This window comes from Xenopus laevis, chromosome 3L (assembly GCF_017654675.1).
Source record: "Xenopus laevis strain J_2021 chromosome 3L, Xenopus_laevis_v10.1, whole genome shotgun sequence".
NCBI classification, from domain to species: Eukaryota; Metazoa; Chordata; class Amphibia; order Anura; family Pipidae; genus Xenopus; species Xenopus laevis.
In genome coordinates, this window is record NC_054375.1 from 122,980,370 (window position 1) to 123,000,203 (window position 19,834).

General features: G+C 39.0%; 1 protein-coding gene across 1 annotated transcript in view; it reads right to left on the bottom strand.

Moving 5' to 3' along the window:
* Positions 1–3,377: 3,377 nt before the first annotated feature.
* igdcc3.L (immunoglobulin superfamily, DCC subclass, member 3 L homeolog) overlaps positions 3,378–19,834 on the bottom strand; it is a 66,660-nt gene continuing 50,203 nt past the window's right edge. The window contains exons 7-14 of the mRNA XM_018253289.2: positions 19,339–19,504; positions 17,409–17,656; positions 14,275–14,439; positions 13,164–13,352; positions 10,014–10,118; positions 9,496–9,634; positions 8,084–8,291; positions 3,378–7,451 (exon numbers count right to left, since the gene is read on the bottom strand). Of these exons, the coding sequence (XP_018108778.1) occupies positions 7,320–7,451; positions 8,084–8,291; positions 9,496–9,634; positions 10,014–10,118; positions 13,164–13,352; positions 14,275–14,439; positions 17,409–17,656; positions 19,339–19,504 (1,352 nt within the window). The 3' untranslated portion in view covers positions 3,378–7,319. The remainder of the gene's footprint in view (positions 7,452–8,083; positions 8,292–9,495; positions 9,635–10,013; positions 10,119–13,163; positions 13,353–14,274; positions 14,440–17,408; positions 17,657–19,338; positions 19,505–19,834) is intronic.

Consider the following 19,834-nt stretch of genomic DNA (forward strand, 5'->3'; position numbering starts at 1 on the left):
GGCTCTTCTTCCCTTCATTGGAAATGTTCCCACTGGACCAATAGTTGTTGTTTCACCGGGAGCAGAATCGTATCTTGTGTAAACAGCACCCAGTCTAATCTGGACATATATTGGCAGGATGTGGGTGCAGGGAATTCTTGTTCAGCAACATTGGGAGGGCTATAGATTTCCTAAATCACACTCTTTTGTACAAACCATCATTCATCACGCACTCGATATGTGTACAAAATATAGTTAAAAAAAAAACAAGACTTTGGTCGAGCTAGATCTATTTTATTTTCAATTACATGTAGCCACGGGCTAAATTCTAAGCAGAACATTGTACAAACTGTCTATCCATTCAGTTCTAATTACCACAGATCCAAAGTGATTCTGAATATCCAGACAGACATATGCACCACCAATCAGGAACATATTCCACAGTAGAGCAGCAAACTGAGCTAGAAATCTTCTACTAGATCACAAATCATCTGGGACACACGTTTACTATATTCCCTTTAGTGAGAGAGGAACATGAGATACTGTAAATTAACATTCAAGTGCTTCATTGTTATCCTGATTCACAGGTTACCTTAACAGCATTTAGAATCCAGGCAAGCTTACCGCTTATAAAAGTTCAAATAAAATAATAACAAAAAATGAAAATGCAGCATTTGACGGATGAACCAATGACACTGCTGCTGCTTGGAGGATGCTGGGAGGAAATAGCTTAGAGAATGGCAAGATGCTTATCCTTGTCTTTAAAGGAGAACTAAAGCTTAAATAAAGAAGTAGCTATAAATGTTGTACATTATATTTTGTGCTTCTGTACCATTCCAAGGTAACCACAGCCCTTTAGCAGTAAAGATCTGTGTGTCCAAAGATGCCCCAGTAGCTCCCCATCTTCTTTTCTGCTGATTCACTGCACATGCTCTGTGCTGCTGTCACTTACTGAGCTTAGGGACCCACTCACAATATACAGTACACATAGAATAGAAATGTCTCAATATAAGGCTGATTAGTAATTAATACCGATAATTACTACATGGCAGCACAGAAACCAGTGCAACTAGCATCAGCCTTGTAGCATTGTAGCATCATCTTATATTACAGACCAACCTCATTTTCTGCTTGATAATTTGCAACACCCCCTAAGTTTAGCTTCTCAACAGCTGCTCAGAGCCCACTGAGCATGTGACTGTTACAGACACTTTACAAGATGGTGACCCCCTGTGACAAGTTTGAAGTCCTGGATCATTGCTGCTATTGACAAGCTGAAACTTTAGGCTGGTGCCTAAGTTTAATATATAAAATATGGCATTTTTAACCATATTCATTGTTAGGGTTTAGTTCTCCTTTAAGAGATATGTGCTTGCTGTGACATATATCTCAATGATAAGTCTCATCTAGGAAACTGGAAAGATGTGCAGTCATGTGTCACACCCAGATCATATATGCATTCTATGACAACAGTACATGTAAACAATCCCACAACTGCAACTACATGCCAATTTCTTCCAGCACTTCCCTATTTTATGTATATTTCTATTATATATATATATATATATATATATATAGCTATCCAACATGTCTTTCAGCAACCCGTATAAAGCAGGGGCGTTCTTGAAAAATGCATAATTCAGACCAGAGGGGTCAGATGGACCCATAAATTGGACAGAGTCTTGGTGGATTGTGACATGTCTAGTTGTAGATGGCCATGGTTAGGCCAGAATGGACAGGGTCTAAAATGTCATGGTTTTTAAATGGAACTATTGGGAGGTATAGGAATTTGAGTTTAATGTGACCAAGCTGCATAGAGGTCTGTAGTGTAAAGTCTAAAATGAATGATAATAAAAAAGGAACATGTTGAGATATATTTTTTGACAGGTTAGGCAGAAACCTCTTAAGCAGATGTCACTGATTTCTTCTTCCCACCCCAATTGCATGAGAGACATATCCTCTTCCTCTACAGGCTGTGATTCCTTTTTGTCAGATGCAAAGAGACAGAATATGCATGTCCCTTTAAAGGGAGGAAAATCTGTTCCTTCAATGGTTAAATACAGTATGACATCTAAAAGTGGCACTATCATAAGCCAATAACATGACTTCTATGCAGTATGGAATGTAATCGATATTTTGTTTGCTCTGTACAGTATCTGTCACTATCTGACTGCTTGCAATAAGCATTGGGGTTCTTTATATTTAGGGCTTGCATTGGCTCATGAGGTTGCTATGCAGTGAAAGATATTGGAGCTCACTGCATATACAGTATGTTTTTTGGGTACACTGTTACATAAAAGAAACAAGAAGTGTTTAATAACAAGCTTTGTTTTCTTAAAAGGGTTGTTCACCTTTAAACTAACTTTTATTATGATGTAGAGAGTGATATTCTGAGACAGATTGCAATTGGTTTTCATTTTTTATTACTTGTGGTTTTTGAGTTATTTAGCTTTTTATTCAGCAGCTCTCCAGTCTACTTCAATTTTAGAAATCTGGTTGCTTGGGTTCAATTTACCCTGGCAACCATGTACTGATTTGAAGAGAGGGCCTAAATAGTAAGATGAGTAATAAAAAGTAGCAGTAACAATAGATTTGCAGCCTTACAAAGCGTTTATTTTTTTAGACGGGGTCAGTGACCCCCATTAGAAAGCTGGAATGAGTTAGAAAAAGAAGACAAATATTTCAAAACTATAAAAAATGAAAAAAAGGCAGGCCAGTTGGAAAGCTGATTAGAATTAGCCATTCTATTATGTAACTGTGTGACTTGTATTATTGAGTTCAATAAACCACGCCTGAATTCAAAAAAAGAATTAGCCATTCTATACCATACTAAAAGTTAACTCAAAGATGAAATACTCCTTTAAGTCATCCCATTCATATACATTCATAGAGAGGGAATGTATGTGCCCAATATGAGATAGGCGCTCAAATGTTCCTGGTTTTGTAACAGAAAATGAATGAAAGAACAGCCCTGCTCCATAAAATATATTTTCCCTTTGATGACATGGAGAGAGCTTTAGAGAGATATTTCTAACTCGTGTGATCTAATACAAGTTTTTTTGTGAGCAACCTGAGTCTTCTTTCCTTTTTTAAACTAAAGTAATAGTTGTCTGTGGGTCCTGATGACGATATGAGTAAAGATTGACAGATTCAATACCACTACAGCTTTTCTATATCCTACTGAATTCAGAAATAGTATTGTTCATGATAGTGCCCCTTTAAGTATGAGGAATAAAGATTAGCCACATTTTTGGAAGAGGTTTCCTGCAGTATAGAAAACATGGAGTCAGGTCCGGACTGAGAATTAAAATAGGCCCTGGCATTTCAGGTACACAGAGGCCCAATCAGCCCACATAGAGGCCCAAACAGCCTCCACCAGCCCACTAAATACTGACTTTCTATGGGACCTTATAGCAGCCCCTCTGGCATTTGCCAGAACTCACAGATTGCCAGTCCGGGCCTGCATGGAGTATTATATTGTGCCATTGTTGCTATAGTGTTTCAGTCCAAAGGCTTTGGGCAGACCATATGTACATAAGTGCTATAGTAGTTCATTGTCCATACACAGCAATGATTAAACATCACATCACTGAGTATTTCTTTAGGAATATTCATCTGCAACTAGAGTTGAGCCAACCCAACGAGGGCACAAAAGAGCACCTTTATGTTATCATTATTATGGCAGATGGCATGTTCTGGATTCCACTGAAGGCAATCTCCATTCAGAAAATCTTGACCTGGTGCCAGGGAGAAAAAAAAATAAAATATATGCACCACCAGTTATTTCTCCTCTGACTGAGAAGTATGACAGAATAGGCATCAGACACACTCTGAGATTGCACATCCGCAATCTCCTATTTATCAAAGCAAAAAAAAAAAAAAGAAAACAAAATGAGGTAGCAGTTTGTGTTCAAAGTTTGGATGTGCATCACATTTAACTAACATAATGAAAAGGAAAAAAAAAGACCTTTGCATTCAAAAAACATTATTTGTGAGGAGCTAGTATAAGGAAATGTTCCTTACTGAACTGTACTTACTGCTCAAAGCATGCTTCTTCTAGAATCTAGAAATCACATCAAAGTACATTCATCAAGTGGTGCCATCATATCTCGCATTTTTTACTGGTTAAAGGGATCTCATCTTCCTCAGTGATATCTTTAAGTGAGTAGTGACCAACATCACCCATAATTCTTTTGGATTTGGCAGTTATGCAGGCCATGCCTGGAAGGTGAGATCTGGCTATATGACCCCGTAGCTGAATGAATAGACTTGTGGCAAATATGGTTGCAGATCTGCACAGGTAAATTATTTGGGTAGTTATCTAAAGGAGCAGAGCAGTACGGTGCCCCATGATAGCCATTCAGCCAACGACCTCATACTTGGGTTGAGGAAACTAACCAACACTTACATTTGGAGTCTATTCTATTTCAAGCACATTCCAGTTGGTTCTTGGGTTCTTTTAAAATCTGTGCACAGGTAAACATTTAGTTTGGTTGATATTGGCTACTAGGCTTAAGATGTGAATAAAAGCAGACTACTCCAGCTGATATGGTAATGTTTATGACTACGATGGACAACCTATTGTTTAAGATCAGTAAGGGGACCCATACAAACCAATTAGGCCAGTAACCTCATACTTGGGTTACATACAATCTATTCAATTCCAAGCCTATTTTACCTGGAATTTTGGTTCATTTTGAACCCAGTGTGATCACACTGGACATAACTAGCCAAATGTTTGACTTATGATAAGGTGAAGCAGTCTCTGTGGATGGGATATACTGGTTGTGCATGAATAAGTCACTCTCAGCAGCGTAACTACCAGGGGTGCAGGGAGTTCAATCACAACGGGGCCTGCTTGGGGCCTGCCTTAGCCACGAGTAGTGGTATTCTGGGTGCAGGGAATTTTGTTGGTGCATGCTGGGCCCATTTGTTGCTAGTTACCCCACTGGTCCCTCTGAGAAACTGCTGAAAGACCAGATTTCTGAGTGTAATAAACCCCTCATACATGTTACCAACACTGCTCAATGATCTGGGCATTTCACAATTTACATTAAACAATAGAGATGGAGTCCCAAGTAATGCAAAACATGTCTTCATTTGCTGTGGGTGCCCAACCTGAAAACCTACAGCTGCTTTTTAACTTCCAGCTCCCTATAAATTAATCTTACATTGCTGAAATGAAATGTACTTTTTCATATTGTTTTAATGTTCTGCAATGTGATGTTCCCTAGAATTCTACAACTGGCTATTGATGCCAATGCCACCATTTGATGAATATACCGCTTACAGCAGAAATGTTTGATTTTTTTTTTTAAGACAAAAAAAGAGTAATATAGCAATCTCTTGGTATAGAAAACCAAAATATTCCAAACAGCCATTTTCCTCTGACATTTTATATCACTGGAAAATGCAGAGATGTATTTCTAAAAAAAAGCATAAAGTAGACATTTTTTTTGCCTCTGAATATACAAATTTGCAAAACATCAGCGCACTACGATATAATAATCTCTTTCTAGGAGTAATAATCTGAAATACTACGCAGTATAATACAGGTTAATCAATCCATAGCACACCCAGTGCATAGTATAGTAGGCAAAGTGCGCAGAGACAACCTGCAAGGACTATTCACACATTTTTGCATTGTTCAAACTGAATGATATAATATTACAAATAGTATAGTTACACTACGGAAATGTGTAAATAACTGATTTCTAAAGTAGCAGAAAAGGGCTGTATTTTAATTTGCTGCAGTGTCATTTGCATAATAGCCCTGTTAAAGGAAATTATACCCTCCAATAGGCATTATATCCTAAAGATAAATATGCAGGCATAGCTTTTTATGTGCAAAAAATAAACATTCATCATAATTGCCTTTATGAGTGGAAAGTATTCTACTGCTGGCGCAATAATGGAATGCCTATGCACAGAAAAATCAATGCCCTCCTACTATAATGTCTTTCAAATATAACTACAGGCTTAATCTCATATAAAGGGTATAGTATCCTGTATTCAAATTTGTGCTGAGATACACTACTTTCAATTCTGCTTCTATCTGCTACTATCAAAATCTTATCAAATCCTTGTTTTCTAGTTAAGTACAATTCATTATGTGGGATGATGCGCACAGGCTGATATTATAAGATAAAATGCAATCAATGCATGGGGATAATTAAGATGGAATAATAGACTATGAAAATGACTTTTGTTTGTAGCTTACAACTTCATACTAAATTCAGTATATGTAATACATATTTTTGGGAGGGTCCTAACAATTAAATCCTTATGTTCATTGTTTGCTCTGGGGCATGTAATCAGTTAGGTCCCAACAGGAAACAATGAGATTTTTTTTAAAGTCAGTTACAGGTAGTGCTACGACTCTCCTTGTATTAACTAGGCATTATACAATATGGGAACTATGTCACTACTATGTCTTTGAACTCTCCTGGCATGTGCAGCCTTGTGTACTACTATATTAAGAAAATGGAGCAGAAAGCATGTATCTCAACACACTGGGCAATAAAATGGCACCAGCTCTGTATTTCCAGTGCAAAAAACAAACACATTTCACATTGTTATCAAGGATTGGTGATGGTTTCACCGCTACTTTTTCACTCTTACTGTACAACGCAGAATATACCTTATTTTTGCATTCCTTATTTTTCATTAGATGCACCCTTCTACCAAATTCGAGCTAATGTTTTGCTGTATTCTCCCTGGAATCCCAAAAATAAAAATAAACAAAAATCCTAAATACCAGAAGCCCACTGTAGGGCAGGTGTCTGTACTGGCCGTCTACTAGGCAGACAGGAAAAAGAAGCAGATCGTACTTGAAAACATTCATCCCGGTTGAGGTAGTTTTGGAGAATGACCTCTGTATGGACTTCATGTTATTCTTTTTATCCTTCATTCTTCTCTTCCTTAACAGTCAAGGAATTACAAAATGAATAGGTGACCAAACTTAGAGAGCAGCAGACCTTACTGGAGTATCCCAAAGGCCATAACAATCATCTCTAATAAATGTAATTATAAACCAGTCGCAACATAAAACATTCCCAAAAATGTCCTTCAGCCCTGCAACCAAAGGGCTTAAAGCAGGTAAATTATATGTGGTGGTTGACGAAAAAAATGGCTGCTTAATGTCTTTTTAAGAACAACAGTCCATAAGTGCTAAGTTCTCACATAGAAAAAAAAGTACAAAACTCTATCAAAAAGATGCCAGGGGCTGCTGGGTTTAGAAAATGGAGACCTGAGATTGAGTAAAAAGCTCTGCCAGATCAGGCTGGCTAAAGCAGCGAGGATTTTGGGTGAGTTCTGATTCAGAGGGAAGTCAAATAAGATCAGTCTCTTTTTATTGGCGGAAGGTTTGGAGTCTGGGGTCCAGGAGGGTCTTCCTCAGAAAACTGGACTTCATCCGGCGTGATTGTGGACACCAGTGTCTCATCCACAGTGGGTGGGCTAACTGGGGGACACTAAAGGAAAAGAAAATTATTTGAATTTACCCCAAGAATCAGTTATTTTGTATACAGTACAAACCATAGATGAACAGCATCATCATTGACACAGAAGAAACATTGAGGTCTGACCTGCATGACTTATAGTTGCATTGCTTTCATATGTTATGGGGATATAGGCAAGTATGAAGTTTGTCATGCGGAGCCCAGTGGTAAAGCCACTGATGGGGTTGTTATTACGTTTGAAACGTTTTTAACAACTAAATCTGCAAACATTTGGGGGAATATCTCCCATTGAAAAGTCATATAATGATTGCTGGAATACAGCAATAAAAGCAGTGTCGGACTGGGCCAACTGGAAATTGGGAAAAAGCCCGATGGGCCACAGCCTTCAGGGGCCTCTTCCCCAGCTGAACCCAATCACAGGGGATTAGGAAAGTAGTCACATGCAGGCGGGCCTGGGAGTGGCACGAGGTTGGGTGCTGGGAGGAGGGCTCTTCAGTTCTGACAGGGGACTGACAGTCGCACTCTCGGTGGGCCCCGGGTGCAACATTCCGATCGTCAATATGTGACACCAATACTACATACAAAGAAGCAAAAGCATAGGTTGCTGAAAGGACATTGTTATAGGAAGAAGTTTGAATTCTCACCAAAGTACTGCCATCTTGGTGTGGAGATGCATGAGGAAAAAGATGTTCCATCTCATTGAGATCGCTTACTTTCTCCTTAGAACCTGGTGCCTCATAAACCCTCAGAAGAGTGCCATTTTGACTGGCTCCATCCGTAGTCCTTCCACTTTCAGCACTGGTTGGCTGTGGGACAGAGCGCTGTTCTTGCACAGATTTACACTTCATGAGCCTTTAGTTAGTAAGGAGAATAAGAAAGTCATGTATTTGTGCCAAATATGTTTCTTCATACCCAAATAATACCTCAGAGCACAGGGTTACAGATGATTGCTTTGTGTTACATGACCAAAACAAAGTTAAAAACACCATGGTTCCTTTGGCTGGTCCAATAGAAACTATCCAACATAACTGGGACACAAAAACAAAGAACGGGGAGTGAAGCACTTTCCATGTCTTTTAAGGTTGAGGTGGCAGCCCCAAAAGGAACAGACGCAACAGGAAATAGGAGAGGGCGAAATGGAAATAAGGGTTAAGGGGAAAAATAAAGGAGGAGATTCAGGGAGGGAAAAAGGGGGCAGAGCTGGAGTGAGAGAAAAGAAATCGCTTTGTTGCCCAGTACAGTTAAAGGAATTGTTCGGTGTAAAAATAAAAACTGGGTAAATAGATAGGCTGTGCAAAATAAAAAATGTTTCTAATATAGTTAGTTAGCCAAAAATGTAATGTATAAAGGCTGGAGTGATTTGATGTATAACTTGTCAGTCAGAACCCAACTTCCTGCTTTTCAGCTCTCTTGGTTTACACTGACTGGTTACCCTGGCTACCAGGCAGTAAAGTAACCAATCAGAGACTTGAGGGGGGGCCACATGGGTCATATCTGTTGCTTTTGAATCTGAGCTGAATGCTGAGGATCAATTACAAACTCACTGAACAGAAATGTACCATGTGGCCCCCCTTCAAGTCGCTGACTAACTCAGAGTTATAGAGCTGAAAAGCAGGAAGTTGGATTCTGGCTGTTTTATTAGAAATCTGTTCACTCCAGCCTTTATATATTACATTTTTGGCTAACTAACTATATTAGAAACATTTTTTATTTTGCACAGCCTATCTATTTACACAGTTTTTATTTTCACACTGAACTATTCCTTTAAGACATTGCCTAATAGTCATGGAAGCACAGATGCCAGCTATCAAAATGCACCTACCAGAAAAGAATTCTTGGAGCATTTGGCCACAAACATGGCACACCCTCTTGAAACTCAGCCATACCCTGTTGCTACCCAGCCACACCCAGTTATACCCTGACCACACCCCTAGCCTTGCCCAGTTTGGAATATCATTATGGATGACTCACAACACATATAGGAGGGTTAGCAGTTCTGTAAATGTATGAAAAACATGATTAGAGTTGGCTTATAGTAAAACGTTTAATTTCTTACCTCCCACGATAGCTGAAGATTAGGAAGAGCACACAGAAGATAATACAGGTCACTCCAATGTGAATACCAATGATGATACCAGTAGTAGAGGATTTCGGCCTCTGTTCGTCACTCACGCAGTTACAGGATGGGTTTAATACTGCAAATAAGTAACAAATGTAATTGCACTACAACATTTATAAATGTTATTATAAATATGCTCCACTAGGTGTCACTCTGGGTCATTTTATATAATTCCAGTAGTGTACAAATAAGAATTCATATCTATAAATTGTGCTTCTTTCTCTATTAAAAAGGGGGAACATATATCCATTAATGCCTATCTTGCAATAACATGCCCTTAAATAAGCATGTATGTAAGTAAGCTTTAGCTATGTGTAGAATATTTCTTTGTTGCATATTTACAGATATATGTGCACCACCTCTGGGTAAGGGGGATATCCAAAACATATTTATTTTTTCAAAGTAGGGGTAAAGAAAGGCTAATAGGGCATTTCAGTGCTCTATAAATTACTCACCTGCCCGTGCTGATGCTTCCTTTAAGGACACAAAGCGTACAGTAGAATTGCCATCTCCATGTTGGTTGAATGCCAGAAGCTTCACCTCATAAACCACTAAGGGGTCTACAGAGAAGAGATTAGCAATAATGATGATTATACTATCAAGTTGTTACTCATTCAATTGATTTATTTCTAAAACAGTTGAAAGGAAGATAAATGCTAGAGATAAATGCAAAATATTGGAAGGAAAGTCATCTGTACAAATTAAGCTGTTAATATTTAGATCTAAGGTACAGATTATGCCCAGACTGACAAACTGTGGATTCTGGCAAATGCTGCTATTAGATGCCATAGACAATAGTGGTTATTGGGCTGGTGGGATACAGTTTGGGTCTCTATGTACTTGAAGTGCCAAGGCCTATTTTGAATCCAAATCTGGACATGGCACAGATGCAATAGATGCAGACATGATGGTCCTTTACACCTCTAGTTAGACCTCAACTAAAATTTTGCACTGCTTTTTAAAACATATTACTGTCTGAACTTGAAGGCTTTAGAGAAGACAAAACAAATCAAGGTTCTGAGAGATGTGCAAGGTTTGTTTCCAACAGGAGAAAACAAACGGCACATGATGATAAACGTCTATTAATACAACCGACAAGGTCAATATTAAGAATTCTCATAGGAACTCTTTATTCAAAGCGATTTGCAGGCAGCCCATTGTGGAAGTCTCTGTGACAAATTTACTTAGGTGTGAATTTTCACTTTGGGAAACTTTGCCATAACTTTGCCGCAACTTCTTTAGATGTTATTTCGTAGAGAATAAGAGTATTTATCAAAATGTGAAACTTTGTCTCAGCAAATGAACACTGGTGTACTTCTGCCCAGTGAAAAGTCATCAGCACGAAAGTTTCTTACTGAATTTTATCTAAAGTTACTTTCTTCTAAACGAAACATCGTTAACATGCTTACGTTAATTTAAATATGGCGGATCATACAGTTTATATATGTCTTTATTAGTGATGTTAGTGAAATTGCTGGAAGTGGCCACTTATTATTAAAAATGTCCAAGGAAGCAAAATAAAGACAAAATAGATCTATTGTGCTTGACATGAGCCTACACTAAAACAAATATGACGTCAGCTTCAAATAGTCAAAAAAGTATAAACTCAAAAGGATAAAAAAGTAAAAAAAAAAAGTATAAATAACATACATTTAAAAATTACTCCTTTTAAACATAATCCCACATTAAAATATCAAAAAACTTGAGGATGTAGTTTCATTTTATCAATTCGCCAGGTAGACTTTGATGAAACGGGTAATGTATTGGAAAGTTCTCACGTTGATAAATTCAAGGATTGAGGGTAAGGGTATACCTGGAGATTCGGGGAGATTTAGTTTCCTCACGACTAAACTTTGAGTGACTTCGGAAATTGAATTGCTGCGAGTGATTTGGCAAAGGCGTTTTTTCATTGAAGCAGGAGGAAGACACGGGGAAGCAGTTTGGGGAGATTAGTCACCCAAAGAAGAGGCCATTAGTCGCCAGAGCGACTTAATCTCTCCGAATCTCCAGGTGTGCCCTTACCCTTAATGATCGTTCTCCTGGGTGAAAAATTCGACTGGCGAAATGGTGCAAAACTTCTCTTGCTCTGAGCTTTTTGGCTTCACCTTTTAGTAAATTAGGGATGTCGCAGCACATTATCTACCTTTAAAAAACAAACCCCTCCCTTTCCTAAGTTTCAGCCTTCGAGCAGCTCATTATCAGAGGCTATCAGAGGTTATCAGCTATTCATCTGCTCATTGAGACCAGGAGATGCTAAAGTGAAACTGGTTGATTTTTTTTGTCCTGGAAAGGACTTAGAAAGACGGCAAGGTCAAGGAGCAGGGCTGGCAGGGTAACATAGTGTGGAAGTTAAATGATAAAAGGCATGAAGCAACTGTGGTCAGGTAGGTAATGGTGAGAGGATCTGCAGGATCTAAAAAATTTGCCCAGTGTTTTTAAATGCCCCCTAGATGGTTTAGGTGACCATCTGTCTAGGATTCTTCACTAATTCAGTAAATAGCCTGGTCCATATAAAGCTAAGCACTCAATTATCCCTTTAGTTAGACCACTTGGCATATTTCTGAATCAAACCTTGTCCTTGTATGTTAGTTCATCCCTTGTTTTGATCTATTCTGGCAGTTTATGCCCTCCTCGACTATACCCTCCTCTTTGTCAGTCTCAGTCTCCATCATCTGGTGCCCTCTTATTCAGTGTGATCTCTTGACCCGGACTCCAACTTCCTGACATCTGGCATACTCAAGTTTGCTAGTGTTGACTTCTAGTCTGTTTTCTGACAGCTAGTATTCTGCCTGCTTTCACATCCTGTCTTGTGGTTGGGCACAGCATGAATTCTGCCTGACCTGGCCAACTAATGCTATGTCTGGAATTTTTGGATAGGGAAACACAGGTGGGGTAAAATGAGGGTTAAAACGGTTAATATAATCACCAGACAATGTTGGAGAGAGTGATGGAAACATAGGAGGTGATGTGTAAAAGAAGGAGAGGTGGATGCATGACTATAGAAGAAGTATGACTTAGGTATGTTATAGTAACTGGTACTCTATAGAAAAGTTCAGAAAAGTTCAGAGCTTGGGTTTATGCTTATGTAGTCTTTACCCGTGAGTGGGTATGAACAGGAGTTGGAAGCAGGGTTAAAAAAACAAAATCCTGTTTTTAAAGGAAACATGACTTGCCACATTTTGTCCTGTAGAGTCAGCCTCTTACATTCTTTTTATGCCATCATTTTCACATCATAATTCCAAATGCCACCCTTTCACAGTATTTTAACTGCTGTACCCTTGCATATCTTTTTATACAATCATCAGATCACAGTCTAAGAAGAAGAACTTCCCCAGGTCTCTTTTTTCCCCTTACACAATAGAATATTGGCAACCTTAGGAACACTGTGTATTCTTTTTTACTGACACATAGTTACATAGTTAAATCAGGTTGAAAAAAGACAAAGTCCATCAAGTTCAACCCCTCCAAATGAAAACCCAGCATCCATACACACACCCATCCCTACTTTCACATAAATTCTATATACCCATATCTATACTAACTATAGAGTTTAGTATCACAATAGCTTTTGATATTATGTCTGTCTAAGAAATCTTGATCCTTACCAAGCCTACAGATGTTATAAGCTGTGATATTGCTGGGCAGGAGCATGGGGCCAGTGTAATTTGGTGTTGGTACCTTGCGGTAATACAATTTAAAGCCCTCATTCTGGCCCAGTTTTATTGATGGTTCCCATGCGGCCTGGATGGCTGTACTGTTCAAGACCTTAATGTACAGGGATGGTACAGCAGGAACTGTAAAAGAGGAGAAAGTACAAGATGTAATGACAAGTACATTGCAACTTCTTCCCCAATCTATCAACTCCTACAATCTTTACCTCAATAATATTACATGACACCAGGGTTGAAAAAAGAAGGCTGCAGTTATTATTTAATAGTAGGAAAAACATTAGATAATGTGTAATATTAGTAAGTTATCCTTGCAGCATAATGGTTTGTAATGAACATATAACAGTTGTAATCAATACCAACTTTCCTCCAATAGGAATGATATGAGACTTGCTGTAAAGCCTAGTTCCTACCTCCTTTTTTTCCAATCCCAGATGCTGACTACCTTCCCCCTCAGGACCCCAGGCCTTCCAAGCTACATACAGTTCTTGTCAAATATCCCCAAAAATTTACCCCTGCAGCTCAGTCAGGGTACACACACCACCAACTGTAACAGAAAATACTCCAACTGAACCTCATAGAGAGGGAGGGTGGGATGCTATTATTAGCTGTAGGTCCTGCGACTGGCTGGAACAGAGAAGGGAGGTAGGAATACACTAACCAGCATGGAACTTCTTATTTTTGCCCAGGACATCCAAACTAGCAAATTCAAAATCCCCAGGGGAGGTGAACAGGGCTGCTTTCCTAACCCTGTCATGGCTTACATCCCTACAATCAATTGTGGGTCACTGTAACCACAGGCTGTGAATACTGATTTATTAATCATTTTTCATTTGGCTCCACTAAAATCAACCAAAGTCTTTGGGACTTTGCAACATCAATACCATTTGGTAAAGTCAGACCCTAGAAATTGTTTCCAGGTTGTCTTAAGAACAAGAAAATACATACTTCAGTTGATGTGTAATAGGAAAACAATTTCACATGGTTGCGGCACCCAGTAATGCTGCACTCTCAAGATTTCTTCTATAATATGTGACCAAATACCTACCTTCTCCCAAGGTGCTTTGATGTACACTAATGGATGCTTTGCTGGCACCTCTGGAGGTATAAGCTTTTATGTAAAAACTATAAGTAGTGGAAGGTTCAAGGTCTGTCACCAGTTGCTGGAAAGTGTCCTTGCTCACTGCCTCTTGATATTCCATTTGTACAGGGTCTGTAAGAAAAATAAAAATCTATATTGTTAAATTGCCCTAGTAACCATGATTACAAGTAATGATTGTTGCATTTAAGCACTGGAAAAAGTACATTATATTATATTGTATATTAATGGTGAGCCCCATGCATTGGTTACCAGTGTTTCAATATCAAAGCTGTTGCTCCCATTATAAGTCTAAACGAGCAGCAACTTTCTATTCTATTATCCATTAGGACACTGCTCAGCTTTTGCCAGTGAGATTTTGACTCCCCCCATTCTACATTCGTGTTTTGTTTACTCATGATGCCTATCTTGGTTTTCACCACAATGGCTGGAGATGTGTAAGTGGATGATATCAATACATTACTTTTTCAAGGCTTTAAAAAGTGTATTTTTTCACAACTCCTCCGTAACTGAATCCATGGAGATAACACAGTCTTGAGAGATGAACAACAGAAAATAGGCAAAATGGTGGGAGGCAAAGTGCAGTATGCTGGCCTGGCAATGAAAAAGTACTCATTCACAAAGCCAGTCTTCTTAACACCCCTGTATAATATCTTGCTCTTTCAAAATATGTTTTGATTCGTGTTTCCTTCTTTTTCTATTACAGCTACCTGCTTTTTTTTTTAGAAAAATTGCATCTGCCCTTTAGAAAAAATTATGCTGTTAACTGACCCCCATTCCCAAGCGGTGTAGTGGCTAAACTCATATAGAAGACCAGTTTTGAACACTGATATTTTAATTTCCTATGAAGAAGAAAGCATTTAAGAATGTTGTCAGTAGCTGATACAGGTTATGGTACTTATATGTTTATGTAAAATTAACATGAACAGGGATCTGGGGCCTAATGAAATATCCTCAGCTATTTATAGAACTTATTTTAGATTTAGCCCAGCCACTTTTTCTGATTTGCTCATACTGTCTTCATCAGGTATGGTACCAATTGACTGGAGAAAAACTGGTGTAATTCCAATATTTAAACAGATGTTTACAATCTTAACCTGGGAAGAAGATATTGGCACACAAGGCATTCAAGTTGCAGGGATTACCCTGCTCGTTTATTGTGCGAAGATGCAACGTTTCACGGACACGCTCCTTTGTCAAGCATGCTTGCATCTCCGCTCGGGCGTGTCCCCAAAACGTTGCATCTCCGCACAATAAACGAGCAGGGTAATCAATGCAACTTGAATGCCTTGTGTGCTGATATCTTCTACCCAGATTGAGTGAGGTTGCCAAATCCTCTAATATTGAGCACCGGGTGTGCGACCGTGTGCGACCGCTTGCTTGTTTTGCTTGTACAATCTTAACCAGTAATTACAGGCCTGTAAGTGTGAATATCTGTTATGAGCATTGAAGATTATGTCCTGGACACTGGAATAGGTTGTCCTTACAGCAAAACAAGTGAAAAAGCAGTACTGCATGTTCCATACCTGTAAAAAATTTTATACATCTCCTTTGCTCAAAGAGAACAAAGGGTGTCCCAATGGCATATATTACTGGGCCACACAGAAAATATTTTTTCAGGCCCCCAAAATGTCTAGAGGTTGACCAGTTTTACCAATATTTATTGGATTTGCATATGAATTAGGGCCTCATGGACCCCCTTTCAGCTGCAGGGTTGGCTTTCCTAACATAGACCAAAAGATTAGTGCACTGCACTATGAATGTGATCCCACTGCCACTACTGCTTCTAAAAGTCTGTCTTAAAAATCAGATCCATTTGACATAAATATATTTCAACAGATACACGTTTTCTGCATCAGCCTGGAATGCTGCGTTATTGAGCCTTTTTCACCCCTGCGTAATGTTGTTCCTTAAAAATGAGTGCTATGGTGCTGCTGGAAGAAGGACACAGTAATGACATGCCTCAGTCAGAAACAAATATACTACTATCATTCCCAATGGACTATTTATTGTATAAAAATACTTGCTGTGTGGCAGATGATAAAGGTTAAACCTTTTAAGATGATTCCAATTTTCAACTGGGGTTAAATAACTAATCTTCAGCGAACATTCTTAATGCAAATTGCTCTGATCTTGATGGTGATTAATCCAATTACATGTAAATTATTTGCGTTCATTTGTATTTGAAAACATTAAGAACTGTACTTCTGGGCCTCTGATCAGACATATAGTAAAACTTTAGGCAGTAAAGGAAACATTCCTGATTTATAGGCATATGGAAAATCGATATGCAACGAGTATAATGCTCATATATTATGTGGCTGTCCAGCTTGTATTCATTTACTGTCAGGTTCTCCATCTGTTGGACCACTAGGCCAGATTTGGCCCACCAAGGGATTATTATGGACTCCACCACATTCTATGTGTAACATAGTTTTGTTATATTCAGGGCCCCGTTCATGGGGTGTCTTAGATAACTGGCCCACTACATTGTAAAAATTTGATATCACCGATCTACTGGTTGGCCAAGGATTTGGAGGATTTCTCACAAAGTGACTCCCTTTGCAGAAGGTATAACATTTCACTTGAAATCAATCAACTTAACAGGAAACCCTGTAATCAAGTGTCATCCTAATAAGGCATAAAATACCAAGAGGGCAGTTGTTGAACCAGATGCCATCTGCAGACTGCTCTGCTCACTGATCAACAAATGTGGGCACAGTTGTACCAGGATTTATACGAAGTTTATTCCACTAGAAAGAGGACAGAGGTCAAAGGCCCTGACACTTGTGAACAATACCAGATGAAACATTGGGATATTTTTGACCACACCTTGGTCCACTAAGATCTTCCACACCTTAAACTACCCATAACCCCCATCAACTTTGTGATAACAGTTTGCTCTAGCCAAGTGCTATTCTGCAGTGGCTTGCTAAAATAACGATACTCCATTATTCCAAGGATCTATAAAAACATTTCTGGAAATAGATTTACAGAATAGAAATACAAGAATCCGGAACAGAGTGATCATTTAGATCAGGGTTCCAGGCTTGTGTGAACAGCAAATGTTCAGCAGAACTTACCTGCAGTTTTCTGAAGGTGCACCACATAGCCAATGATTTCCTTTGTGTTATCCAGTGGTTCACTCCAGGACACTTGGATGGAAGTGGATGAGACAGTGGTGGCTCTGATGTCTTGGGGTGGGCCTGGCAAGCCCTCTGCCCAGAGCACAGACAGACGGGCACTAGCTTGGCTGGAACCAGCACTGTTCTGTGCTACACATTGGTAGATAGCCTCATCTTCTTGACTTATTCCAGAAATGGCCAGAGAGCTAAGGGACATAAATGGTGTCAGTCTTAATGGCATATCCAAGATCTTTCACCCAGATCCATTTAAACCTGGACAAATGCCAACCCCGCAACAAGGGGATGATTCTAGTGTTTTGTCCCCCTCATGCTGAGCAGAAAAACGCTCTCGCAACAAATCACTAGCATTCCATGGGTGCCATTTGCTTTAAGCTACAAACAATGCCTATAATCTACCATATTTACAATCATTATAACTATTTAAGTAGGGTCAGTTTTATCAGAAGCCAATCAACCTGTCTGTATGTTTTTGGAGTGTGGGAAGAAACCGTAGTATATGTAGGAAACTTTGCATACACTAGGAGACTGTAATAGAGCTGTAGAATATGTTGGGGTTATTTAAATAAGGGATAATGATGATAATACTATTTATCAAAGTTGTCTTTCTTTAGAGAATCCATATTATTTAAGCTATAGTTTCCCTTTTGTGTTTCTTAGGACACCTGGTAAGTTTAACAGATGTATCTCTGCATGATCTTGCAAATGAACGCACAAATAATGAGCTGCTTCTCCTTGTGTAAATTTTGAAATTGTATACATGTGCATATTGTTTATCCTGACAAAAAAGTGCTAGGGGCTATTATGGCTTTCCTGGGGGTTCAATCTGGAATGCCAGATTGCCGATTATCTCCCTTAACCATTTAAGTCTCCATGAACCAGTAAATCTAACTGTCCTTAGAAAAGTGGCAGCTTACAGCACAGTTGGCCATGAATTGGTTAAGGAGTTGAAGTCAGAGACCTTCTGGCTAGGGTTCTTTCGCTACTGAAATGAAAGCCTTTAATTACCATGGTAAGATGGAGGGGGGAAATCAATAACTCTCAGTGCTCTGCTTATTGGTTGTCATGGTTATGTTTCCAGGATACAAGTGACTCCTCCCAAAATTCTAGGATTACCCCAGCACCTCTCAGACTGGATGTGACCCCTGAATCCCAGGCATATCATAGGGACCAGCAGCATCTTAACAACCCTAAAGGGGTCAAAATGTTCAGGGTGTACTATTGATCCAAGCTGTGTCCCACATTCTTGTCCTCAAATAACCCCCAACACATCAACAAGCCACTAAAGGCAAATCATAGCTGTGCTAGTATACGACTACTTACATATTATCATACACTAAAAATGATCATCTTTCTCTTCTCTCGATCTATGACACTTTCAATTCATTGCAGCAGTGTTCTATCCTGATTTTACAGTAAATATGAATTTATCCTATTCATTTAGCTGCAGTTAATGTTTGATGTGTCTGCATCGGCCTAATTATGGTCTTATCATTGGTTTGGGGTCAGTTCTGTTTGGCCTACCACCTGGTGGGCATATAAATGAATGCAGGAATATTTGGCAACCTCGCCATATCAATGGTTCTTTACATGTATGGCCAGCTTTGTACAAAATACATTACATTTAAATCCCTTAGTGAAGCCAATAGCTCTGTGCAATGTTGTTAACCTTATCATTAATTACATGGCATACTGATTTTGATTTGCTAATATAGCTGCTTAATTGTCCAAGTGCAGTTGCCCACAGTAATCAATCTGATGTTTGCTTTCACTTTCTATTTTGCACTTGATCAATGAAAACTAACTGCTGATTACTTGCTACTTCTTTAATGGCTATTTTAGCTATTTTCCCCAGTCTTTATTCTCTTACCTGTTGTTGTTTTTTAACTTGATGTGTCCACTGGGTTCCAATTCCTGACCGTTCTTCAACCAGGTGATCTGAGGGGGTGGTTCACCCTGTGCCAAACAAGTGAAAATGGCGGTGGTACCAACAGGCCGAGTTATTGACTGTGGGTGCTGGACAAATTCAGCTGGAGCTAAAAAGAAAAAAAGATCAATGCATATATGATCAATGACTTTAAACCTAAGAGTTCAGTGAAAAGCTATGCATTAGAATCATAATGTAAGCAGTTACCATTGTCACTCCATAATACTTTATAAATGTATCTCCTTCCCCACCCACACCTTGGTGCCCTTTCTAGTGAGATTCCATGGAATCTTCTGGCCTGGACCATAGTGTAAGTATGTGGACAGATGTAGCATTAATCTACAATTACTTTCAAATGTATTCATTATTATATCCACCTTTACTAAACCAAACGCTCACGAAAATTGTGAGATACTCTTTTGCCTGTACTCCCACACTG